At 49.5% G+C, this 27,225-nt stretch overlaps 1 protein-coding gene across 1 annotated transcript in view; it reads right to left on the bottom strand.

Moving 5' to 3' along the window:
• Positions 1–27,225, bottom strand: part of PCYT2 (phosphate cytidylyltransferase 2, ethanolamine) — a 249,092-nt gene that overhangs the window by 11,426 nt on the left and 210,441 nt on the right. Inside the window, exons 9-10 of the mRNA XM_078653796.1 lie at positions 25,120–25,185; positions 22,900–22,965 (exon numbers count right to left, since the gene is read on the bottom strand). Of these exons, the coding sequence (XP_078509922.1) occupies positions 22,900–22,965; positions 25,120–25,185 (132 nt within the window). The remainder of the gene's footprint in view (positions 1–22,899; positions 22,966–25,119; positions 25,186–27,225) is intronic.

Here is a 27,225-nt window from a genome sequence, read left to right as displayed (position 1 = left end):
CGTCAGGACTGAAGAGAAGACTGAGTGAAGGACCTGTGACCCCATCGAGCACCGCCGCCCCCGGGTGACCCGTGACCTGCTGCCTCGAGCCGCAGCTCGCCTCGCCCGTCAAGGAAGCAACGCGACGTGGGACAGCTTCCCCCTGCAGCCGTCCTCTTCGAAGATCACCACAAGAAGTTCAAGGTACTGTCTTTTGCCCTTCGCGGTGCGAGCGTCCTGCAACCCGAGCTCGCACCGCGATGACTGATCTCCGGCACCCCGGGAGCCTCGCAGCTGCTGTCTGCTGGCAGCGCGAGCCGCCCTTGAATCAGAGGCTCGCTCTGCTCTTGGCCCCCGAGGCCCCGCTTGACGCTTCCTGTGGCCCGCGGCATCCTCTCCCCGAGTCGAGCCCCCGAAGGGTGACTCCTTCCTAGAGCGGAGACCGCGGGAAGCGCTCTAAGACACTTGAACCTTCTTGAAGCTGGGCGGAAGGCCCAAAAGAGTGCGTTTATTTAAGAACTGTGACTACTGATAAAGATAACTGGAACCTGCCTACAAGAAAGTAACCAAGACTGTATTTACAAGCCTGCTTGAAACTTATATAAAAGATATATATTTTTACAAATACAGTTTGGTGTCATTGTGTGGTGGGTTGGTGGTGATGGTGTAATGTTGCAAATGTTTAACCCTATATGCCCCAGAGATTAGCCTAAGACTGCTTAAGCCACACTACCTAGAGGGTAAGCAGAGGTTGTCTTGAAGGTAACCCTCAGCCCTGACGGGGAAGAGAGAGTCCCTGCTTGTCGCCAGTGCTGCACTGCGCCAACTAGAGACTCCCCCTTCCTACGTTGGACGCAGCGGTGAGGATTCACGAATTTACATTTGCAGTGTTTTACCTTAGCTACTGACCATTGCATAGTGATTACAGTCCAGTATCTTAGCCACAGACTTTTGATTTTTAATTTTGCTAAAGAAGAAGATCCCTAGTGTTGCAAGCATGCCTGGCACAAACAGCATTGATGGAGGAGAGTCCATAGCCTCTGGTGCGCAGGAGCTAGAATGGGATGCATCAAAGCTGGATGACTACACAAAGAAGCAACTGAGTTTTTTTTGCAGGAAACTCAAGGTTCCACACGCAGGGTGCAAAAACAAACCTGAGTTCTACAAAGCCCTGAAGGCCTGGATGGAATCTAGGAAGGCACCTGAGGATCAGGGTGCACCTGTGGATCCTGTGAGTCTGGAAAAACCAGACAGCGTCATTAGCTTTGGCAGAGGCCTGTCGCCAGAGGAGCTGGCAGACAGACAGGCAACCAGGGATCATGAGATAAAGCTGGCAGAATTGAATTTAAAGGGCCAAATGGAGCTTGAAAGCAAAAGAATGGCTCTGGAAGAGCGAAAACTCCAATTGGAGTATGATGTGAAAATGAGGGAGATGAGTCTAAAAGAGAAAACCTTGGATCATCCTCCCTCTGGTGGCAGCGCAACGGCGGTGCAGGTAGAGTCAAGAGTGCACATCCCCAAAGATGTAGTTAAAGAGTTCTTTAAGGGGGATGACATAGGACAGTGGTTTAGGGCATATGAGGTAGCCATGTTTTCCCACCGGGTCCCTGAGAAGGATTGGGGAGCGGGGTTATGGGGAAGGTTCCTTAGCGAAGGGCGGGACACCCTGCTAGATTTGCCCACTGAAGACCAGAGATCCTATCCCCATATGAAAGAAGCTTTAATGACCAGGTATGGGCTTACCCCTGAAATGTATAGGCAGAAGTTTAGGGGGTGTAATAAGCGGCCTGGGAATACGTATGTGGAGTTTGTGACTTTTTTTTGCAGAGCACTGGATGGTTGGGTGAAGGGTAACAAAGTGAATGATTTTCAAGGTCTCTTTGATTTAATTGCATGGGAGCACTTGTCTGATCAATGTTTTCCTGAGTTACGCCAGCACCTGATTGATAGCAAGTTGTCCAACCAGAGGAAGCTTGCTGAGGAGGCGGACCGCTGGCTCAGCACCAGGGTCCACAAGGGTCCAGTGGGAGACTCCGCCAAGGGTGGGCAGGGTCCCCAGCAGAAGAGTGGGGGGGACAAGGGAAAACAGAAAGGGTTCCAAAAAGGCCCCCAAAGTAATCCCCAAGGGGACCAGCAGAGAGGTTCTCAGCCTCCCCCACCCCCAAAGCAGAATGGGGCCCCGACAGGTAGACCTGTTCCAAAGGGGCCCTTCAATTGTTACAAATGTGGTGACCCGGGGCACATAGCCAGTGACCCCAAGTGTCGCCTGTTTGGAAAACCAGCACCCACTGGTGCTCCGCCCCGACAAGTGACCAGTGTTCACTTAGGAGAAGAAGTGATGGTCCCGGGGGTGGAGATCCTGTTCAGATGACCCTAGTCTCACTAGGAGACAGTGAGATGGTCCCTACCAACTACCTGCCCTCTAACACTAAAAAATATGGGCAGGTGGTTACCATCAATGGTAAGAAAGCTGAGGCTCTTAGAGACACAGGAGCCAGTGTGATTGCAGTGAGGCATCGCCTGGTGTCTCAAGAGCAGGTTGTACCCCATGCCTATTGTAGGGTTGTCAATGCTGACAACTCTGAGAGCCAATGTCCAATGGCTCAAGTTCCCTTCGAGTGGGGGGGGTCTCTGGTACTCTGCAGGTCTGTGTGAGGAAAGCCATGCCTGTTGACTGTTTGCTAGGGAACGACTTGGAGGACTCCCCTTGGGAAAAGGTGGAGAAAACGACTCACCTGAAGATGGTGGGTCTACCTGACTGGGCGTGCGTGACCACCCGGTCAATGGCAGCAGTAGGGGTGATCAAGAGGTCCTGGGGCCTGAAGGAGAGGCCCAGGAACCGGCCTTAGGGAGAAGGCGCAGGGTGCGCGGGAAACCGGCCCCTGAAGTTCCCACGGTCCAGGAGGAAGCAGACCTTGAGGGGGATGCCCTGGAGCCTACTGGGGAACAGATTGCCGAACTGGGGGACCTGCCTGAGCTGACCCATTGGCAGCAAGAAGGAGGCCCCTCCAGGGAGGAATTCTGCAGGGAGCAGAAAGAATGCCCTTCTCTCGTGGGTATGCGGCAGCAGGCTGCAGACCAGGCCAATGGTGTTCAGGCCAAAACACATTATGTGTACTGGGAGAATGACCTCCTGTATTCAGAGCCTAGGGCTGCTGAACCTGGGTCAGCCCGTGTGCTGGTGGTACCCCAGAAGTTCAGAGCCTTCCTACTGGGACTGGCTCACGATGTGCCTTTAGCAGGACATTTGGGGATGGACAAGACCTATGACAGGCTTGTCACCCACTTCTACTGGCCCCAAATGCACAAGAGCTCAGATGCTCATTGTAGGACCTGTCCAACTTGCCAGGCAAGTGGGAAGAGCGGAGGGAAGAACAAGGCTCCCCTCCAACCCTTCCCTGTGGTCAGTACTCAATTCCAACGAGTGGGTATTGACATTGTTGGGCCTCTGGACCCCAAGACAGCCATGGGCAACAGGTTCATCCTGGTCTTGGTGGATCATGCCACCCGGTACCCTGAAGCCATCCCTCTGAGGACAGTGACGGCCCCCGTGGTGGGGCGTGCACTGATGGGAATTTTCTCCAGAGTGGGGTTCCCTCTAGAGGTGGTGAGCGACAGGGGGACCAACTTCATCTCCAAGTATATGAAGTCCCTTTGGCAAGAGTGTGGTGTAACCTACAAGTTCACCACACCTTACCATCCCCAAGGAAATGGGTTGGTTGAAAGATTCAACCGAACCCTGAAGGGCATGATCATGGGCCTGGAAGGTCCAATGAGGCGTAAGTGGGACGTCCTCTTACCATGCCTGCTCTTTGCATACCGCGAGGTGCCACAGAAGTCCCTAGGGTTCAGCCCCTTTGAACTACTGTATGGTCACCCCGTGAGAGGACCACTGAGTTTGGTAAAGGAAGGCTGGGAGCAATCTCCCAGGAAACCTCCCCAGAATGTATATAGCTACATGCTGGCCTTCAGAAACCAAACCAGGCGCTTCAGACAACTTGCTGAGGCAAATCTGGAAGCTAGCCAGGAGGAGATGAAGCGGTGGTACGACCAGAATGCCACTCTGGTAGAGCTTCAGCCTGGACAGGAGGTGTATGTCTTGGCCCCAGTGGAACCCTGTGCACTTCAGGATAAGTGGACAGGCCCATTTGAGGTTGTGGAGCGCAAGAGCTCAGTGACATACTTGGTGGACATGAAGACGCCCAGGAATCCTTTACGGGTCCTCCATGTTAACCGCCTCAAGCCCCACTTGAAAAGGTCCGAAGTGGGCATGTTGTTGGCCACTGATGATGGAATGGAAGAAGAGTCTGAGCCTCTTCCTGACCTCTTAGTGGCCTGTGAGAAAGATGGGTCAGTGGATGGAGTTAACCTCTCACCCACCCTGACCCCTGAGCAACAGGAAGACTGCCGCCAATTGCTGGGGCAGTTTCCAGATCTGTTCTCCCTGGTTTCTAGTGTCACAGATTGGTGCGTCCATGATGTGGACACAGGAGACAGCTTACCTGTGAAGCATAAGGCTTACAGGGTAACTGACAGGGTCAGGGCCTGCATCAAGGAGGAGGTCTCCAAGATGCTTGCTCTTAGGGTGGTTGAGTCTTCCAGCAGTCCTTGGTCCAGCCCCGTGGTCTTGGTCCCAAAGGCTGCTGCGCCGGGAGCCACACCTGAACTCCGGTTCTGTGTGGACTACAGAGGACTCAATTCAGTCACCAAGACTGACGCGCACCCTATCCCCAGAGCTGATGAGCTCATTGATCGGCTAGGGGCTGCCCGGTTCCTCAGCACGTTTGATTTAACGTCTGGGTACTGGCAGATCGCCTTGACCGATGGGGCAAAGGAGAGGTCCGCATTCTCCACACCATATGGGCATTTCCAGTTTCGGGTTATGCCATTTGGGATGAAGAATGCCCCTGCCACCTTTCAGAGGTTGGTCAACCAGGTGTTGGTTGGGCTGGATGCGTTCAGTGCCGCCTACCTGGATGATATCGCAGTGTTCAGTGGCACCTGGCCAGAACACCTGCGACACCTCTGGGAAGTGTTGATGGCACTGTGCAAGGCAGGCCTCACAATCAAGGCAAGCAAGTGCCAGATTGGGCAGGGTTCAGTGGTGTACTTGGGACACCAAGTGGGGAGTGGCAAGGTGGCACCCTTGCAACCCAAAATTGAGACCATCCTGGCTTGGGAACCCCCCAAGACCCAGACTGCAGTGAGAGCCTTCCTGGGGCTCACTGGGTATTACAGGAGGTTTGTCAAGGGCTATGGCACTATTGTGACCCCCTTGACAGAGCTGACTTCTAAGAAGCAGCCCAGGAATGTGATTTGGACTGACACCTGTCAGAAGGCTTTTGACACCCTGAAGACTGCCATGTGCACGGCGCCCGTGCTCCTGGCTCCTGATTTCTCCAAGGAATTCATAGTGCAAACAGACGCTTCAGAGCATGGTGTAGGGGCTGTTCTCTCACAGATGACTGAGGAGGGCTGGGACCAACCCGTAGCCTTCATCAGTAGGAGGTTACTTCCACGGGAAAGTAGGTGGAGTGCAATAGAGCGAGAAGCATTTGCTGTGGTCTGGGCACTGAAGAAGCTAAGACCCTACTTGTTTGGGTCTCACTTCCGGGTTCAGACAGACCACAGGCCCCTCAGATGGTTGATGCAAATGAGGGGTGAGAACCCAAAACTGTTGAGGTGGTCCATCTCCCTACAGGGTATGGACTTCACGGTGGAACACCGCCCTGGCACAGATCACGCCAACGCTGATGGTCTGTCCAGATTTTTCCGCCTTAGTGATGAGGAACTCCCTGGGGAAGGGTAGTTCCCCCCACATTTCAGCTGGAGGGGACACGTGTTAGACCTGGCACCTTGGCGTGAGTTTCCCTTCCACTTTTTGCTGTTGTGCCTCAAATGTTTTGCTGGTGTCCGCTACTCAGGGCACTGCGCCACGGCCAACCCGTGCCGCAGTGCAAGTGCTCCCTACTGTAAAGTGTACATGTGATTGATGTCCATGATTGGTTCATTGGATTTACTGTTAGTCCCTAGTAAAGTGCACCAGGAGTGCCAGGGCTTGTGAATGCCAACACTGCTAGTGGGCCTGCAGCGCTGGTTGCGCCACCCACAGAAGCAGCCTTAAAATGTGTCTAGGGTCTGCCATTGCAGAACCTGCGTGCAGTCTGGTACTGTCATGCTAGCTGGGCAAGTGCACACACTTGCCAGCCCCTGAACCTTCCCTTAACTTCATATTAGTCACCCCTATGGTAGGCCTGAGGGCAGGGTGCATTGTAGTGTAAGGTAGAACATGCCCTGATGTGTGTGGCCTGTTCTAATAGTGAATTACTGCCAAATTCGTTTTTCACTATTGTAAGGCTACCAGTTCCCTTCTAGGCCAGATGGGCTGCTGGAATTATTACACTCTATAACCCCAGCAGGCTCAGGGGACATGGTAGAAATTAATGTTTAGTATGCCTGAACTCAGAATAATAAAATACTTCTTTTAGTAAAGTTTATTTTAATATCCTGTGTTTGCAAATGCTACTTTTAGAAAGTTAGCATTTGCTTGCCTAACCATTTCAGCCCGCCTCTGCTTGGATGTGGATCTGACTGTCTGGTGTGTGAGTGACAGGGCTGGGAGTTGACAGGTAGTGATTAGCAGGAGGACCCCTTAGTGGGTGGTGGGAGTTTCCCCTGAATGATGCATCAGGCTGTGCCCCTGCCTCCACAATGCTGGCTCCGCCCTCCTGGGGAGCGACTGATGACTCAGCCTGCACCTGGCCCAGGAAGGACCGAAGCTTGTCAACAAAGTGCTCAGGCCACTCCTGTCCTCACAATGCCGGCTCCGCCCCCCTGGGGAGCGGCTGATGTGCCTGCCCTCACACTGTATGCAGAAGCCAGAAGTACCCACAACAAGTGCTCAGAGACTGGAGCAGTTATGCAGAGGCCCCCCTGGCTTGCTAGAACAAAAGAAACTGGGTATAAAAGAGGGAGCCCTGCTCCTTGTAAATTAGATCCTGTTTGTGCTACAAGAGAAACTCTGCCCGAAGAGAAGGACCTGGAAGGACTACAAGGAGGAGTGCTGACTCTGGCCTGTGTCTGGTGCCTTGCTGCCAAAGGAGAGGAAGAGAAAAGACTACAAGAGACTTTTGCTTTTTATTTTTACTTTGTGCCAAACTCTGCTGAAAAGATCTCCAAGGGCTTGCTGTTGAACTTGCCCCCTGACCAGCGCTCCAGGAACAGTGAGCGCTACCCCCTGACTAAGGAATCTGCTGTGTGTGCTGCTTATCGCTGCAGCGCTGATTGAGGAGGACGAGGGCATCTACCCCCCTGCACACCGTGACCGTGGGTTCAGCCAGCCGCCCTAGCATCGTGAGGCCCAGCCGCCGCTGGCCCGAGCACCGCGACGGCGTCTGCCTTTCGCCCCACGAGAACAAGGTAACGGAGGACCCGTCCGGTCCAGCATCGAGGTCTACTGGGCTCAAGCGCCGTAGACTCCCACGCAAAGACGGACTGCCGCCCTTCTGTCCTCCCCCGCTATCAGCGTCCTGCCCGACTGCCCCGCTGAAAGGGCATCACCGCGACCGGCACTTTGGCTGGGTACGTCCCGCACTTGGGGACCGTACTGCCACTGCGCCACACCCAGCCGCCGCCGTCAGGACTGAAGAGAAGACTGAGTGAAGGACCTGTGACCCCATCGAGCACCGCCGCCCCCGGGTGACCCGTGACCTGCTGCCTCGAGCCGCAGCTCGCCTCGCCCGTCAAGGAAGCAACGCGACGTGGGACAGCTTCCCCCTGCAGCCGTCCTCTTCGAAGATCACCACAAGAAGTTCAAGGTACTGTCTTTTGCCCTCCGCGGTGCGAGCGTCCTGCAACCCGAGCTCGCACCGCGCTGACTGATCTCCGGCACCCCGGGAGCCTCGCAGCTGCTGTCTGCTGGCAGCGCGAGCCGCCCTTGAATCAGAGGCTCGCTCTGCTCTTGGCCCCCGAGGCCCCGCCTGACGCTTCCTGTGGCCCGCGGCATCCTCTCCCCGAGTCGAGCCCCCGAAGGGTGACTCCTTCCTAGAGCGGAGACCGCGGGAAGCGCTCTAAGACACTTGAACCTTCTTGAAGCTGGGCGGAAGGCCCAAAAGAGTGCGTTTATTTAAGAACTGTGACTACTGATAAAGATAACTGGAACCTGCCTACAAGAAAGTAACCAAGACTGTATTTACAAGCCTGCTTGAAACTTATATAAAAGATATATATTTTTACAAATACAGTTTGGTGTCATTGTGTGGTGGGTTGGTGGTGATGGTGTAATGTTGCAAATGTTTAACCCTATATGCCCCAGAGATTAGCCTAAGACTGCTTAAGCCACACTACCTAGAGGGTAAGCAGAGGTTGTCTTGAAGGTAACCCTCAGCCCTGACGGGGAAGAGAGAGTCCCTGCTTGTCGCCAGTGCTGCACTGCGCCAACTAGAGACTCCCCCTTCCTACAAGAGGCTTCAGGAGGACTTGCTAGCTTGGAGGATGATGTGTGCTGAGGGGTTGCCTGATGATGACTCGGATGCCACCAGTGCTGAATTGTTCACCCCTGAGGAGTCTGGGTCCGAGTTGGCTGAGGCGGGAGGCGGGGGGAGGGACCAGTGTCGGAGTAGTGCCCGGCTGGGCGCGCACAAATGTTCCATATTGTATTACTATGTACCTTGTCTTGATTCCCAGAGGATTGATTAGAACTGTGACGTCTGCACCCTCTCGGGCCGCGGAGTAGGTAACCTGACTCTTTACATGTACTCTGTTAATGATGCCACGTATTGGGGGATTTGTTCTGTTGCTATTTGTTAGACTGTATTTCTATTGGAAAATTTATCCATACAGACGGATGGGAGACGGGATCAATAGAAGACGTGGGAAGGGGTATAAACGGAAAACGGCGGATGCTAGTGATGCACAAGTACTTTTAGCGAACAATTATGTTTATCCTTGTGGCACTTCTCACCTTTATGCCGCCCGGCCTCCGGCCTGTGGGCCTAGTGGCTGTGTATTCTACTGTATGATGACTTTGGTTATTTCACCTGGCAGTGCCTATGCGTAGATTTGCTTGATAATGTCTTCTATGTCTTCCGCAATAAACATAGTTTTCACAAAAAAAATTACTAATATTATGTCCTCCTTAAATTAGCTTTATTGTATCACTCACTCTCTCCTATAACCCGTACCATCGTGTAAAGCACTGTGTCAACCGCTGGGCCTAGTCCATGCCAAGAAACTTGTTGATAAACTTTGCAGGCTCCTCAAGCAGGATCCCTGGTCAGTCCCCTGACTACCCCTCCACCTCGGCGCAGGATGCCTAGTGCTGCAAGAGGTCCACTATAGCCTTGAGTTTGGAGCTTGCTCATGAGGCCAGGTACAGTCCTGTTACCACGCCTGTGTGAGAGCGTGCGTGCGTGCCAAAGGGGACAGTGATTTATCGATGGTGAATACATCCGAACACAGAATAAGAGCGCTCCCTTTCTTCTCCGTCTTTCTAAATTCTGCCTAAAGTGTTCCCTTTACATCAAGCATTTCAGCAGGGAATAATGTCATGCTTATGCCTGTCCGACTTCCAGTATTCAATGTACTCTATGCTCTACTCTGCGCATGTGAGGCCCACATCACACATCTCCATCTTTGTACACGTGAACCGAGGAGAACAAGGCCCTCAATGTAGCTCTTAAGGTTTTGTCTCTGCAGGAGAAAGCAAACCCGCAGGAATAGGCCTCACGACAGGCGCGCAACACCCATTGGGATCACCGGGCTTCAGCCCCTCCCCCCGTCGCCTCCTCTGCCCGGGCTAAGATGACAGCACTGAAATGATGCAAGAAGGCTGCGCATCGGAGCCGGGAATGTGATTTTTATGATGCATTCCGAGAGGCCCAGCAGCCCGAGCCAGACAGCCATCCTCTGAACAGTTTCCTCGAGTGAACCCCCCCTGCCCTCACCTCTTGATTTCCTTTAGAGTGGCGCCGCCGAGGTGAAATCCTTGCCTCAAGGCAGGGATTTCACCTAAGCACTTGATGGGTTGTAAGCATGGGGTGTGAAGTGCACAGCAGGGGGAAAGCATGGCCAGTGCAGGTGACGCTTTTCTTTTGTATGGGAATTTCTGCTGGCGTCATAGCCCAGGGTGTGCTGTCTGTGCACTTGTATAGATGTGTATTCCATACAAGTGCACAGACAGCAAACCCTGGGCAACGACACCAGCAGAAATTAATTTTCAAAGGAAAAGCATCACCTGCACTGCCATCCCTTTCACCCTGCTGTCTGTGCACTTGGATGGAATTCACATCCACTGCACTGCTCACCAGATAAATGGTGAACAGGGCCATGGATCTTTCTATTTTCGCATCCAAGGGCAGCAGCGAAGAAGCAGAGGGGACCCAGGCAAGGAGAATCCAGGAGACCTATCTACTCTGAGACCTTCGAGGGGCTGGATGCCAGGACGCAGTGCTGCTGATCTGCCCGACTCCACAGTATAGTATCAGAGGAGCAGGCAGCAGTTTTTTTATTTAAGTTCCAGTAACTTTAATGCATTTTTCAGCACAGCATTACCTACTGCCTGCATATCTAGGTTACTGTGAATGTTGTTCTTGACTTACATGCATAGAAACGTCAAAGAGGACAGTCCCCTCCAAATATGCAACTGTAATGTAAGTTTGTAGTGTTCATTTTTTTTGGGGGGGTGCTAGTGGGTAACTTTAGAGTTCAGAGTGGTTGTGGGTTTTAGGGTGCCAGCGAGTAATTTTATGGTTCATGGTGGGTTACAAATTGGGGTGCCAGGGGTTAATTTTAGGGTTCTGAGCGGGTATGGGTTTTGGGGTTCCAGGGGGCAATTTTAGGGTTTAGGGTGGGTATGGGTTTTGGGGTGCCATGGGATTAATTTTAGGGTTCAGCATGGGTATGTGTTTTATAGTGCCAGGGGTAATTTTAGGGTTTAGGGCAGGTGTGGGTTTTGGGATCTTAGGGGGCTATTTTAGGGTTCAGGGTGGTTATGGGGTGCCAGAGGGGAATTTATGGTTCTGCATGGGTATGGGTTTTGGGGTGCCTGGGGTAATTTTAAGGTTCAGGGTGGGTATGGGTTTTGGAGGGCAGTGGGGGAATTTATGGTTCGGTATGGTTTCTGGGGTGCCAAGGGTAATTTAAGGTTCAGGGTGGTAATGGGTTTTGGGGTGCCAGGGGGTAATTTTAGGGTGTGGGGTGGGTATGGGTTATGGGGTGCCAGGGGGGGGGCGTGGGGGGGAGGATAATTTTAGGGATCAGGATGGGTATGGGTTTTGGGGTGCCAGGGGGGGATACTTTTAGGGTTCAGGGTGGGTGTGGGTTTTGGGGTGCCATGGGATTAATTTTACTGTTCAGCGTGGGTATGTGTTTTATAGTGCCAAGGGTAATTTTAGGGTTTAGGGCAGGTGTGGGTTTTGGGATGTCAGGGGGCTATTTTAGGGTTCAGGGTGGGTATGGGTTATGGGGTGCCAGAGGGGAATTTATGGCTCTGCATGGGTATGGGTTTTGGGGTGCCTGTGGTAATTTTAAGGTTCAGGGTTGGTATGGGTTTTGGGGGGCAAGGGGGGAATTTATGGTTCAGCATGGGTATGGTTTCTGGGGTGCCAGGGGTAATTTAAGGTTCAGGGTGGTAATGGGTTTTGGGGTGCCAGGGGGTAATTTTAGGGTGTGGGGCGGGTATGGGGTTTGGGGTGCCGCGGGGGGGGGGGGGGTGGTGATAATTTTAGGGATCAGGATGGGTATGGGTTTTGGGGTGCCAGGGGTAATTTTAGGGTTCAGGGTTGGTATGGGTTTTAGGGTGTGAGGGGGTTAATTTTAGGGTTCAGCGTGGGTATGTGTTTTGGTGTGCCAGGGGTAATTTTAAGATTCAGGGTGAGTATGGGTTTTGGGGGGCAAGGGTGTAACTTTAGGGATCACTGCGGGTATGGGTTTTGGGGTGCCAGGGGTAATTTTAGGGTTCAGGGTGGGTATGGGTTTTGGGGTGCCAGGGGTAAATTTAAGGTTCAGGGCGGGTATGGGTTTTGGGGCTCCAGGGGGGTGATTTCAGGGTTCAGGGTGGTAAAGGGTTTTGGGGTGTCAGGGGGCAATTTTAGGGTTCAGGGTGGGTATGGATTATGGGGTGCCTGGGAAATTTATGGTTCAGCATGGGTATGGGTTTTGGGGTGCCAGAGGGTAATTTTAGGGTGTGGGTATGGGTTTTGGGGTGCCAGGGGGGGGATACTTTTAGGATTCAGGGTGGGTGTGGGTTTTGGGGTGCCATGGGATTAATTTTAGGGTTCAGCGTGGGTATGGGTTTTGGGGCTCCAGGGGGGTGATTTTAGGCTTCAGGGTGGTAATGGGTTTTGGGGTGTCAGGGGGCAATTTTAGGGTTCAGGGTGGGTATGGGTTATGGGGTGCCGGGGGGAATTTATGGTTCAGCATGGGAATGGGTTTTGGGGTGCCAGGGGTAAATTTAGGGTTCAGGGCGGGTATGGGTTTTGGGGCTCCAGGGGGGTGATTTTAGGGTTCAGGGTGGTAATGGGTTTTGGGGTGCCAGGAGGTAATTTTAGGGTGTGGGGTGGGTATGGGTCTTGGGGTGCCGGGGGGATAATTTTAGGGATCGGTATGGGTTTTGGGGTGCCAGGGGTAATTTTAGGGTTCAGGGTGGGTATGGGTTTTAGGGTTTTAAGGTGTGAGGGGGTTAATGTTAGGGTTCAGCGTGGGTATGTGTTTTGGTGTGTCAGGGGTAATTTTAAGATTCAGGGTGAGTATGGGTTTTGGGGGGCAAGGGTGTAAATTTAGGGATCACTGCGGGTATGGGTTTTGGGGTGCCAGGGGTCATTTTAGGGTTCAGGGTGAGTATGGGTTTTGGGGTGCCAGGGGTAATTTAAGGGTTCAGGGCGGGTATGGGTTTTGGGGCTCCAGGGGGGTGATTTTAGGGTTCAGGGTGGTAATGGGTTTTGGGGTGCCAGGGGGTAATTTTAGGGTGTGGGGTAATTTTAGGGTGTGGGGTGAGTATGGGTTTTGGGGTGCCAGGGGGGATAATTTTAGGGATCAGGATGGGTATGGGTTTTGGGGTGCCGGGGGTAATTTTAGGGTTCAGGGCGGGTATGGGTTTTAAGGTGTGAGGGGGCATTAACCGATCCTGATTATCTGCCATTTTAGCTCCGCCCCATTGATTAACATTAGCCACGCCCCTTCATTTGCCATGTTAGCCCCCCCCGAAATTAAGACCTAGTTGCGCCCCTGCCTCACGAAGCCTCCAACATAGGCAATAGAGGGAAAGAGTCGTAACAAAAAAACTGCCATGTGCACGTAAATGTGAGGTGTAATAACGTTTGCCCCATTTGACGAATCAGTAAAAAAAATGTCTAGAAAGTGCATTTGTCCATCTTAGAATTTGAATGCCAGGTTTTGTGAAGGCATTAGGAACAAAAGTTGCATTTTCCTATTATAGTCACTTATGCTCACAGACCCGGGAAAAACTGCTGGACAGAATTACACCAAATTTGGCAGTAAAGGAGATTCTAACTTGGTATGCTGAGCACCGATTAGTAGTTTCTAAAGTGTCAAAGGGACCAACACATGCTGGAAAGTGTTAACTTTAGCACGATCTGTAAGATTAGGTACACAGTTTCGAAAACTGGATTTTTCCAAACTCAATTTAAACCTATCGACAAAGAGCTATAGGGATTCATGAACTGGCAAAACCAGTTAAAAAATCACAAACAACTTGACAGGCTGAGCGGAATACAGTATTTAACTTTGCTGCCATAACCATTACATTGTTCTAAAACTGGTAAAAACTAAACAAGGAATGAAAGTGATGGGCGTTTTTAACTCCTTAGCCGCCATTTGGATTGCCTGGGCACAGCTTTCTGGGTGTCATCTTTGGTCACTCCGATGCTCAGCTCTAAGGTGTTTATTGGCACAGCTGAAGTTCACGTCCGTCTAGCATAGTGTGGCCTTGTGCCATTCACTAGTTTGTGTACCTCGCTGAATGTGAATGCTAGGCATGACTTAGGTCACACCCAGATAACTGGGAGGATCCATGGTGTGACTTCTGGCTGTGAATAGTGCCCACTCCCACCACACCCTCGTGTCTGCTCAGCATGGTCTTCAGTTTTACACCATTTCTTTTTAACTTATCAAAGCCCGCTGATCCATTAGAGTCCATAAAATAGCAAACAGAACAAAATGGTAGCTTCCAACAACCAGTTACAAAAACTACAGTACAGTTTTACACCAAATTTGAATACGTACACAGATGAAACTAGGTTATTTTAGAACACCTTAAAGGTTTGAACAAGAATGAGTTTGAATTATTTTGAAAACGTGTACAGTTACAGCACTTAGATTCCCATCTTAGGATCAATACTAGAATGAGTCAGTGAGACTGTTACCCGCAGACCCAGTCAGACGTTTTAAGCGTACAAGGCAGGCTAGCCTCGGCCTTTACGTGTCCGGGGAGTAACATTTCTGAATAGAGATTTAGGATTGACATTTCTGGATAACAAACAGGGCTCAATGGCTGTAGAATCCTGATGTGGTGAAGGCTATAAAATGAATATTCTTATCAACGGAGAGCAACTGTAGAAAAGGAGAAGCATGGGACGCCTTGCTGAACTTTGTTTCGACCCACCTGGATTTTCTTGCCTACAGCCCACTTCTTGCGGAACCCGCTCCGCGGGTCCCGCTGCGTCAGGAGTGCCGCCTGCTGTTTCATCTAAGGGGACAACGAGGGAAGTTTAATTGCCGGGGCTGCGAGCGAGTGCGCGCGCTCTACTGGGACTGCATATCCCAGGAGCGCCCGCCTGCCTGACTAGCCACACCTGGGCCGCTCTCCCCGACCCCTCCCACCCCTTCACCGAGCCTTCATTAACTGTGCTCGCAGAGCTTGTGAGCGGGACGCCTTGCTGAACTTTGTTTCGACCCACCTGGATTTTCTTGCCTACAGCCCACTTCTTGCGGAACCCGCTCCGCGGGTCCCGCTGCGTCAGGAGTGCCGCCTGCTGTTTCATCTAAGGGGACAACGAGGGAAGTTTAATTGCCGGGGCTGCGAGCGAGTGCGCGCGCTCTACTGGGACTGCATATCCCAGGAGCGCCCGCCTGCCTGACTAGCCACACCTGGGCCGCTCTCCCCGACCCCTCCCACCCCTTCACCGAGCCTTCATTAACTGTGCTCGCAGAGCTTGTGAGCGGGACGCCTTGCTGAACTTTGTTTCGACCCACCTGGATTTTCTTGCCTACAGCCCACTTCTTGCGGAACCCGCTCCGCGGGTCCCGCTGCGTCAGGAGTGCCGCCTGCTGTTTCATCTAAGGGGACAACGAGGGAAGTTTAATTGCCGGGGCTGCGAGCGAGTGCGCGCGCTCTACTGGGACTGCATATCCCAGGAGCGCCCGCCTGCCTGACTAGCCACACCTGGGCCGCTCTCCCCGACCCCTCCCACCACTCCACCTACTTGTGCTATACCATATTAAGCTCCTTGAACCCCCGCTGCGCGGGAGCGCCGGGAGAAGCCCGGGACAAGGGCGGGACCGTCTGTGGCCGTCCGGGGCCGAAGGAGGCCGGGCTGGGCCAGGTTATTTTCACTTCATCTTTCAATTTATCACGGTTTGGGGTATTGTGTTGTGATTTTGCAAACGTTTACTACTTGTTCCGTAGCAATAATACTTATTGAACAGAACTGTAATGAGTCACTCTGCCCCTCCCGGTGTAGGAACTTCTGCTTTGGGCCCATTGGATAAATTCTTTAAAAAAACCTTAAAGGATTTAGATAGGGACTTACTCCTAGCGGAGAGAAGAGCAGAACGTCGCCGCTCCGTTGAGCAGCTAAAGAAAATCTCACTGCACTCACAATCAGTCCTAAATTCCACCCATGAAACTGCCGCTCAAGGGCTGAGCACAACTGAGGACGACACCACCGACATTATCCAATCTCCAAATATATTCAGATTTCCAAGTATCTCCCTGCTTTGTGCTGTTGATAATAGCGGTGGAAACCCTAGTCATTTGCCAGTGGATCACTCGAGCCTTCTGGTATCGAATTCTCCAACTGGCAACTTAATTGATCTATATCCATGTCCTACGCTGCCCAATTGCCAAACAGGGGGCATATATCCCTGTGTGCCCATAGCTACAACGAGTAAATGTAATAGCAGTCTTAAGCCTGATGAGGCTAAAAGGGCTGTGCACTCCCCTCCAAGGAAAAGAAGAAGGAAGGGTGGGGTCAAAAGGAAAGGACATAATGCCCTGATATCTTCACCTGCCCTGCATAAGTCTAACATCGAGCCGGGGCCCTCACTCATTGTAGCCTCAGAGGTTTCAGACACACAGGTGATGGAAACTCTGGAGTCACCCAGAGAAGAGGTCCATGAGTTGTCCTACGCCAACATTGAGAAGCTTATTAAATCTTACATGCTTCCTGTGTTGGAACGTGTTAGGACACTGGGTGATAAGTTAGATCGTATACTGGCAAATACCGACCCTGTTCACGCATCTAGTGGGGACATGGCCAATGGCCCGCCGTCCAGATGCCCTGGTCTACCTCAGGGTAATGGTACCTTGACTACCTCTTCTAGTGTACCAACCAAAAGCGCTTCTAATAAGGCTACTGCTAACACCAATATAGTACCAGTTATAGTTACTAAAACCCCTGTAGTGGCCAACAATGCTAAAGAAAAGCCCAGGGTGGTTTTGAACAAACCTGTTGAGAAGGGTGTGGCACCATATATAAGGAAAGGGATGGGCAAAACAGCCAACCCCTCTGGTCCATCTAACAAACCCCAACCCCTTCCCCAAAAGATTAATGTTGATTTGCCACCGGATTCTTCTAACTATGTGATTGTTATGACGGGTGTGCCTCCGGTTGCGGAAGGGGATAGGGAAAATAATGATAGCTTAAAAAACAAAGTCATTTTCTGGCTGAAAACAAATAGGCCCCTCCCCTCACATCTTAACGGGGACATTGTTACAGTCAGAAGATGCAGGTGGGTAGGGATCCGCCCCAAGGATATAGAGGGGGATATAATTATTATTAACTTTAGGGACCACAAGGTTGTTTCCCATCTGTCCGATTGGTATGTAGGAAGTAATGAGGGAGGGATTTCTACGAGGAACCTCACATACTTTTATCCTGAAACCTTGATCAATCCGACAGACCAACCACCTGTAAACAATCCTAACAAAACTAAAAGCCTTCTTAGATGGACCAACTTCTCCAATAACTATCACGGATTCCAATTTAACCCTGAGGTGCAGTATCGCTCTTATATGCAATCTAATTACAACTGTCCTGTTCAGACTCCGGGTTGGGCTAAGATCACCACCCAGTTAAAGGGCCCCCCAGCTTTACCTGACCAAATATTTCCCAACAACATCCAACATCCACTTGCCTTTATGCCATCTGCACCGACATTGCCACAACAGCACCCAAGCTCCTTGTCAGTTTTTCCCCCCCCAAATAGGCCTACCCGGCCCCATGAGTTCTGGAATATCCCTCTAAAAAACTTGTATGATCCGTTGTCCTGGTTATCGACAAACGATTGACCAGCACGCTTATCTGGGGTTGAAGTTCCTGAACCTGTGGGATTTGGGGGTGGTGATGTTTCCGGTACTTTAACCAGCATACCCGGAAATATGGAAGTCCATCCTCAACCTCCTACGGAGGACTGTCTCACCTATAGTGGTGAGCGAGAAACATCTACTCCTGTATCTCCTCCCATGTTGGTTGATGATGTTGATATTGTAAATGTCAGTTCTGGTTCACTGTGTCAAGTAGGGCCTAAGTGTTTGTCAACTGGTGGTCAGGCTATAGTCACATCGGGGCACGTTAACTCCACCTCTCTGTCTGATGTGTCCATACCTAACGTTGTAACTGAAACGAGTGATCTTTCATGTAAAAAGGGCACCACCCTGGGTTGCTGGAATGTTGCGGGTATTGCTTCTTGTATTAGTATCCCTGACTGGGCGGACTTTATTCGACGGGGCGATGTCTGGTCATTTCAGGAGACCTGGGCAACTGAAGCAGTGTACTACCCAGGCTTCCTGAATTTTAATAAACTAGCAGTTAGAGGCCACAGAGGTAGGGCCATGGGGGGGCTTATTATATGGGTTCGCCAGGTAGCAGGTGTGTCTGTGAAGGAAGTCTTTATAGACTGTCCAGATATCTTGATAATTACTGTGAAATCTAGTAGTGGGCTGAATTTACTGCTTATTAATGTATATGTTAGAGGGCTATCGGGTGGCAGAGTTTCTTCGACTCTTACTTGCTTGGATGGCTTCCTGGGTTCCACACAAATATCGGGTCATGTGGTCGTTATGGGGGATTTCAATACCTGTTTTGAACCCCTAGGTTTAGAGGATGGCCTATTGACTGAGGATGAGGATCAGACCTGGGGGATTCCCCAACTCGACCTACCCCCTATTGCCAAATGGTCCCAGGCAGCTACATTTATAAAAGGTCTCTGTCTAAATTGGGGGCTGCGTGCCCTTAATGGGCGAGTCAACTCCGATAGGGAGGGAAACAAAACGTTTTTTAATGGCAGACACGCCAGCCGCATTGATTATATCCTAGTTGATATAAAAATGTGGCACGTAGTCCAGGACATGTCAATCAAACCGCGTCCAGAAAGTGATCATGAACCACTCATAGCGGAACTGAAGGATTCCAGCTTTGAAGGGCCGGCCGACCCACAGCCCAACCCTGTACAAGAGGCAGTGGTATTAACAAATGACCTAAGGAGGGTGCGCTGGCCAAAGGTTGCTGTGGATATTGATGCACGAGCAAAAATTAGGTCTTTGGTTTCAAACTCACTAATGGAAATTGATATCTGTGAAAAGCAGGATTCGACACTTTCAAAAATCACAGGTATACATGCTGGTTTATTTCTGTCCCTAAAAACCTTGTTTGTAAAAATGGTTGCTGTTCATGGGGCCAGGGGGAAGGGCAAAAAGCCAGCAAACTGGTACAATGAAGCTTGTCGGAAATCTCAGTCATCCTTGTTTAAGGCTCTGAAGTTAAAGAACCAAGTCTTAATTAAAAACTGCAGGAAGGAATATAAAGTAGCTAAATTCCGGGCCAAAGCCGCTTGGGACGAGGAGCGCTGGTGCCTCTTAGCTGAGGCGAGTGGTGCCAGGAATCTACAACACTTTTGGCACCTACTTAGGTGGGGACAGTCCCAGGATGATCGTCCCGGCCCAGCATCCATTGAGCAAAGCAAATGGGTGTCATATTTTGAGGAACAATTCAGTTGTCATGGTATCATACAAGATTCCATTAACTGGCCCATTTCCTGTGACACTTTAGTGTTTACAGCTAACGAAGTTGAATCAGTCCTAAAAGCTATCCCAAGAGGAAAAGCACCTGGTCCCGACTGTATACCCACGGACCTTTTTCAACAAGACCATGATCTATGGGTACCGTACCTAGTACGATTGGCAAACGCGTTGGCTATGGGTGCTAGGATCCCGGATTCATGGGCAGGTGCTGAAATATTGCCCATATTTAAGAAGGGAGATCGGTCGGTTCCTTCTAACTACCGACCGATCAGCTTAATTGACGCGGTTCAGAAAATCACTAGTCGTCTTGTCCTCTTAAGGGTTCAGGCATGGATTGAGGAATCTAACATTCTTACTCCTCTCCAAGCTGGGTTTAGACCCCGCGTGAGCACTTTGGATCAGGCGTTTCGATTTATGTTATTGCACTGGAAGACGGTAACCTTGGGCAAGGGCAACCTATATGCTGCCTTTGTGGATCTACGGTCAGCTTTTGACCTTGTCCCAAGGGCAGGGTTATGGAATTGCCTTTTAGATCTGGGCATGCCTCCCGCTCTGGTGCGCCTTATAGTGAACCTCCACGCTGAGACATACGCTTTTGTGCGTTGGGGTAAACCGGGTGAAGTGACAGAGAAATTTTCGGTGGCTAAGGGGGTCAGGCAAGGTTGCGTCTTAGCGCCTACCTTGTTCTCTCTATACATTAACAGAGTTACGAAATATTTTGATAATTTTCCAACGGATGCTCCAACCCTGGCAGGCATGAAAATCCCCCTGCTCATGTTCGCTGACGACACTCTCCTGATCTCAAGAACCCGACAGGGCCTCCAACGTGCACTAACAAGGTTCGAGAGTTTCTGCAGCGACCATGAGCTGGAGGTGAATGTCTCCAAAACCAAATTTATGGTTTTAAGGGGGCGCAAACAAGTCACTGCTAGGGTTTTAATGGGGGGTGTCCCCCTTGAGCAAACCAAGCACTTCACCTATCTGGGTGTCACTTTTAGTGACACCCTGAGTTGGTCCCATCAGATCGAGCTCATGGCCCTGAAACACCAACAGCTGGGCGGAGCACTGATTAAAGAACACAAAAGATCTTACACAAGGCCAATGTCCCCTCTTATAAAGATCTATGGTGGTAAGGTTCTCTCAGCTATTCTTTACGGCGCGGAGCTTTGGGGCAGTTGTAATTTGAATCCATTAAAGCTTGCCCAAAATAAACTTTTAAGACTGTCCATAGGTCTCCCCCAGTCGACCCCAACAATACCACTTCTTTACGACCTGGGATGTCAACCAGTGGAGGCTCAAGCGAGATTCCGTCCTGTTGCATTTTGGCGTCGTTTGTGGACAACGCCTGAACTTCACCACTATGCAGCAGCATGCCTGGAGGTCAAAAACAGCTCTGGTGCTTCAAGTGTAGGATGGTTTAGAGACCTTAAATCCATCCTTCTAGCCCTGGGCCTCGGTGAATTGTGGTACTCGCCTGAGTTAGCTAGTTTTCCCTCTAAAAAGGATTTAAAAAGATGTTATTGGGAATGGGTGACCCATAATATGTTCATGGAATCAAACCCCAGCAGCCTCACTGGACTGTTCCTCGTACATAAGGATACACCCAAGTTAGAGGGGTTCTGGGATATTATAACCAAATCCCTGGATCGCAAATTATTCTTTCAGCTTAGATGCGGTTCTCTCCCAATTGGGGAGTTTGTTCAAAAATGGGGAACTGAAAAGTTGTGTTACTGCCCAAAATGCAAAGATACTCGGGAAAGTTTGGACCATTTATTGTATGTGTGCCCGCTATATTCTGCTCCCAGAGCCAAATGGTTAAAACCTGTATGCCGGCAGCTAGGAACTAGACTGGCTGTTGAAGCAACTAGACTGTTAAAAACAAATTTGGACCAACTTATTGTTGTGGGGGTTGCGAAGTTTCTTGGATGGGCCTGGGTTCTTAGATGCAGGTTTCTTAACAATAACAAATAGTAGGTGTCCATTCAGCACATTTTAATTTGATGATGTAATGTTTTATGTGTGTTAATATTCAAATTTCTTATATTTATGTCCAAGAAGCTGATTAGCTTGTCAAATGATTTAATAATTCTATTAATTGTTCAAATGTATTTATTGTATTTTTATGTCTTTTATGATGAACTAATCGAATAAAGACTTCTTGACTTGACTTGACTTGAGAAGCATGGTACACGCTGTAGAATGTGGAGGGCAGCTGAGATTATCCTCTGGAGTTTGAATAGAGCATATTTTAGTAGGATGCCAATCTTAGTCTAGAAACAGTTTAAGAAACGGTCATGCTTCTCCTGGCTTTATAGGTTTCAGTGTACTTAAACTATTTATTCTGAATGAAGCATCTGAACACTTGTTTCTTTATTCTGGTTTGTTCATGAAGCCATCAAACGTCTTCTGAGAGGTGTCTCACTCTCACCCTCTACTAAAAAGAGAATAACTGTTCTCTTGAAACCTAATTTTCTCTCTTTGTAAAGGATCACATTACCAGTAAATGTCCAGAGTACTGCCCTGGGACTTTTTGCCTTTTTTTTTTTTAAGTTCAGAAGACTTTTTGCCTTTTAACAGTATAAAATACTATTCTCAAGTTATTAGAGGGCTTTGCATAACACCCACACTGCTTTGCAGCAGCTTCAGAGCGTAAACACGGCGAGCACAAAGAGTACTCCTCATTCCATTTGAATTTTTCCTTTCTAGGTCCCTTGTAGGCTTGATTTCTCAAGTGGTCCTCCTGTTGCCTATTTTTTCCAAATTATCTTTTGTTCCTCTGGCACTCTGGAAAGGAAATCCATCCTAGGGCAACAAATATAACTATCCTCTGTAACTCAAAACGTGTAGAGGACCAAGATTTAGAAAGTAGCTAGGGTGTCCGGAGTGCTCGTACTTTCTTTATGGGCGAATATGAGAGTTCTCCTTTATAAGTGCTCCAGGGAACATGGTCACCACAAGTGGGTAGCTGTGGCCAGGTAGGGATCCCACCCTTCATATTTCATCTTCAGAATGATCCCAGTTCTGCAACAGTACCTACACCTGCCAATACTGAAATGGAAGATGAAAACCCGTGTCTTATTGACTCCATCTCTCGCAAGAACTCCAAGCTCCTAACTGTCACCAGCCCCGCAGGCAACCCACCCCTTGCAAGCACCCCTAACCGGGACCCCCTCCCCCCCGGCATTCCTTGGAGTTCTATACCTTTTTATTTTTTAACTGGCCTTTTTCACCCTGTGCGTGTGTGGGGGGGGGCGGGGGAGCTTTTCTCAGGGGCGCAGATCCTCCCTTTCTTTTACTGGCTTTGATCTCCAAGCAGTGGAGGAAAAATAAATACACTTGCATGGTCTTGAATACTAACCAAAACAATCAATTTGAATTCAATAACGCGCATGAGAAAGCAAGGAGAAACTTTAAATGATCTGAAGAGAGTGCAGCAATTGAAGAATGAGGGAGTCCTGGAAGGGCTCAACCTGCGAGGGAGAGAGGTGCCTAAAGCAGTGGACATACCACATCTGGTGACTTGCATTGCTTGCTTTCACAAAAGAACAGAGTAATTGGCAAGGGTCTGGAATGGGAGGCATGGTGTGTAATTCCCACCCACCTCGCTAAATTACAACCACTGCGTCATATATGGAAGAGTTTTCCTTCCTTATGGTATTTACCTGGTAGGGATCGGTGCTGTCCTGATCTGGAATCACTTCAGTCTTGCCATGACACACCAGGGTAACCTAGGGCAAAAGAAACGGTCAGACTGTACAACACCTCTACTTCCAAGCTGAGATGAAGTCTAATTTACTCGCCGTAGTGACTCTATAAATCCTAGTCCCTAGTCTTGCTTCTGCTGCACCATTGAAAATGTTCACAGTATTGGACCGCACCACACTTGCACAGTACAGCTCTAGCTCTCTAAATGTGTATGCCAACCATCAGCCCCACCACTAGATCTGTAAATGTGTAATACATGTCAGCAAATACATCCTTGCCCCCTACAAGTCTCCTTACTCAATTTCCCCTAAAGGCAAAAACCTACAGGGTTGGCTTGTGGTTCGTATGAATTAATGGTCACTACAGTGGGAACTTGGCCCTTACTCCTCCAACCTGTCCCTGTTATGCCATAGTAACTGAAATATCACTAAGTATTCTTTGGCAGGTGGGGAAAAGCATGGAACATCTGAACAAGAGTTCGCGTCAAATACATGTTTACAAAAAAGTGTTAATTAACTGAACAAGCGGCCTCAAGGATGACATCCAAAATGGTAGGGTACTAAAAATCGGCAGATTTGTCTTGGCCGTAACAGCTTGTACATCAATCCCCTAAGGATGGGAAAACATTACAGAATATCTCATGGAATGAAAGTCTCACTCCAGTGGGCTGTGGATCTCTTTGGAAGTGTCTGGAAAATGGTGGGATGGAGAGTAATGAACACCTGAAGGATGGGAAGGAGAGTTTGAAACTCCCACCTGATGACTGACAAAAGAAACAGGGACTTTGCAGTTTAGCTGCTAGAGCAGAAATGCCTTCATTGTCCTAGTTTAATGTTAAACATCAAACAAGTGTGAAGGTGGTGCTCCACAATCACCCACCCCAAGCAGCACTTGGTCACTTAGGGCCAAATGTATGACCGTTTTTTGCGGTCGCAAACAAAAGCTCAGCCTGTTTGTGACCGCGAAAAAGGGTCCTGGCATGTACAAATGGTATTTTGCGACTCACTGATGCACAAACTAGTGTTTGTGACTCTTGCTGTTAGGAAGCGGGGAGTTCCTTACTAATAGCTAATCTCATTAATGTACTATTGTTTTGCGAACGCATTAGCGGCCGCAAAACACTCGCAGTTTAGCACCTACTTCAAGTAGTGTTTGAGGCACTGTTATAGATTAACTTTCACGAGGGCCAAATTGCGATTCGCAAAAGAGAATCGTCGTACATCTGGCCCTCAGCTCCTGATGAATGGGAGTGTCAAGATCCACATTTCTTGCAGTAGAAATCAGGGTCCTGGGAGAAACAGACACCGAAAGGGAACAAAAGCTGTCCCATCCCAACATATTAGTTCAATATCATAAGATTCAGAAATGTGCATGAAGTGTGAAATGGTCAAAGATCCGTGTCCCGTCAATCTAAAAAAAGGGACTGGAGTTCTGATAGCTGGCAGAAGTGTTAGTGGATGCAATGTAATCCAGAAGAAGGCAGGATTATGCCTGTGCCCAGGCTTCAGAAATTCAAAGTATGGACCTGCGTGAACATCTGATGTACCAGGTGGTAAAAATACTAATAATAATTTGTGTTCATCAATACAACGAGAGTATCACAGCGTTTGTTATTTCTAAGCAACAGCAGTTGCCGGTATTGGTATTACTGAATTTAAGGTGACTCAGATTCGAGACTTTGGAAGAATTCAAAGCCAACTCAATCTTAAAGGAATACACACTCGAGATGGCAGGTCACATCAAATGTCAAGAAGTTCAGGAAGAAGCATGCAAGTCACTGAGCCATCTTACTGGTGGTTCTTTAGGAGGGGGGTGAGCTGTAGGAGTATTGACATTCCATAATTGCATCTCCGTACTAGAGTAAACATTACTTTCGCTTTTATCATCACTCCCACCGTAAACACTACCACTGAACAACCATAACTACCCCTTCATTAACATACACCTACACTTCCTAACATTGTTTTTTAATTATGCACACCTGCACCTTCTAGCTAACAGTACCGCCCCTTAACTTCCAACGCCCCCACCGAGTAACCATTCCCACCACACCATCCATTTGCAAATCTTGTGCACTTGTTAGAGCCACCCTCCCTCTCGAGGTCATGGATTTAAAAGGGAGAACTGGGGCAGGGAGTGGAAGGTGACATTGTTTAGTCTCCCATCACAATTCTCACCTTGAAATGATCCAGCAGGTCTGCAGTCACTGAGTACGGCGCACCGATCACCACTTCTGAAACGTACTGTAAACATAAGAAAAAAATCAAAGCACTGCTAACTTCAGCACAAAATGAGACGCAAAACTAGCAAATAGGAACCAGGATCCCCAAAAACAGGACGGGCCCAAGGAAGTGGAAATAAAGCCTCAATAACCAGAACTAACCACTTGGAGCTCAACACTCAAATATACATTTATGTAACACAGATCAGGGCAGCCCAATAACCGCTGGGAAGCAAGGACTGTAATCGTACAATACTATGCTTCCAAAGGAACCTCAGTCATCAAATAAGTATTACTGACAATCGGTATATAAGAAAATAGGTATTTGCCTTCAGGAGTGGTTTTGCAGCTTCAACATTTTTCTGGATTCACATGCTGTGGATTAGTCTGCCATCTAGGGGCTACATCAGAAATTGTCTTTGTAGTTCCATTTATGCATGTAGGTAGGTAAATATTTATACCTGGGCATAGTCAACCATTTGGTGTACTGCCCATCCCTGTGTTATGTTAAGTGGCCCTCACCGGAAGCTCTTTTGTTTGGTTGCCATCTTCAGAATCTTTGGCGACGCTGGTCTTTGCAGTAGCTTCCAGGTTTTTGTATATTATCATTAGACCTTCATGTTCTTCAGCCTCCTCATTTCTGGGGAGGTGGGAGGATTGCAAGTGAATCCACAAAATGTCCTGAAACTGCAAACTACTCCTACAGGTAAGTAACTATTTTGTTTTGCATTGTTAATCTTCTCTGGATTCACATGCTGTGCATTCATTTTGTAACCGCGTTCTCTTCTTATGAGAGGCCTGGTTGAAATGAGTTTGTGAATGTAATCGGGTGTTTTAATAACTTCTGTGCCACCTGCCCTTTCTGTTTACCTGCACATTCACACAATGGATTTTTGTGAAGGTGTGTACAGAAGCCATACAGATGACGTTTATGCTATCAATCAGTATAGATGTGTAGAGCGCAGCTACTCACCTGTGAGGGTAACAAGGCACTGGGGTCTCGTGGGTTCATTCGAAAAGCCAGGACTTTGAGTCCCTTTCTGAATTCCGTGAGAATGGGTGAAGTTCGAAGGTGAAAAGGGAATGTCGTTCCAGGCTTTGGCAGCACGGTAGAAGAAGGGGCGACATCCAGTGTGGCTTCGGTGGATGCAGGGTGTGAGGCCGAGGGAGGCAGAGCGCAGGTGTCCAGCAGGTTGGTGGAATTTCAGGCGGTGGTTGGTGTATGCTGGTGCCTGGTAGTGGAGGGCTTTCCATAGGTGTGTGTCAGGATCTTGAAACTGCATCTTTTCTAGATGACAAACCAGTGGGGGTTCCTGAGGTGGGGGTGATGTGGGTCCACTTTTGGAGGGCGAGGGTGAGTCTGTTTACTGAGTTCTGTATCGTCTAGAGTCTCTTCAGGAGTTGTGAGGTGATTCCAGCATCGAGTGCATTTCTGTAGTCCAAACAGTTGGTGACAAGGGCTTGAATAATGGTTTTCCTAGTGCTGACGGGGATCCGTCTGAAGATCTTTCAGAGCATGCAGAATGTGTAGGAGCAGGTGGAAGAGACCGCTTTGATCTGACATTTCATGGTGAGTTTTTAGTCCAGGGTGATGCAGAGGTTGCAGGTGTGGTCTGTGGGGGAGAAGTGGGTCTGAGTACGTCGGGCCACCAGATGTCATCCCACGAGGAGGTGTTATTCCCAAAAATCAGCACTTCAGTCTTGTTCGTGTTGAGCTTCAGGCAATTGGTTTTCATCCAGTCGATGATATTAGTTATGGCGATGTGGAAGTTGGTTCTGGTGTAGGGGGTGTCTTCCATGAGCGAGAGGATGAGCTGGCTGTCGTCTGTGTAGGATATGATGTTGAGGCCTGGGTTCTGACTATGTCGGCCAAGGGTGTCGTGTAGGTCTTGAATAGGGTCTGGCTGAGGGATGAGTCTTGAAGGACGCCACAATTGATGTTCTGGGGTCCGAGGTGAAGAGTGGTAGTAGGGTTTTCTGGGTGCATGCTATGAGGAATGATGTGATCCATTTGAGGGCGTCTCTCTGAATCTCGATGTGGAGGAGTCTCTTGATGAAAGTG

The sequence above is a fragment of the Lissotriton helveticus genome, chromosome 7, assembly GCF_964261635.1.
Source record: "Lissotriton helveticus chromosome 7, aLisHel1.1, whole genome shotgun sequence".
In the NCBI taxonomy this organism is placed as follows: domain Eukaryota; kingdom Metazoa; phylum Chordata; class Amphibia; order Caudata; family Salamandridae; genus Lissotriton; species Lissotriton helveticus.
This window is presented reverse-complemented; position numbering and strand designations above follow the sequence as displayed.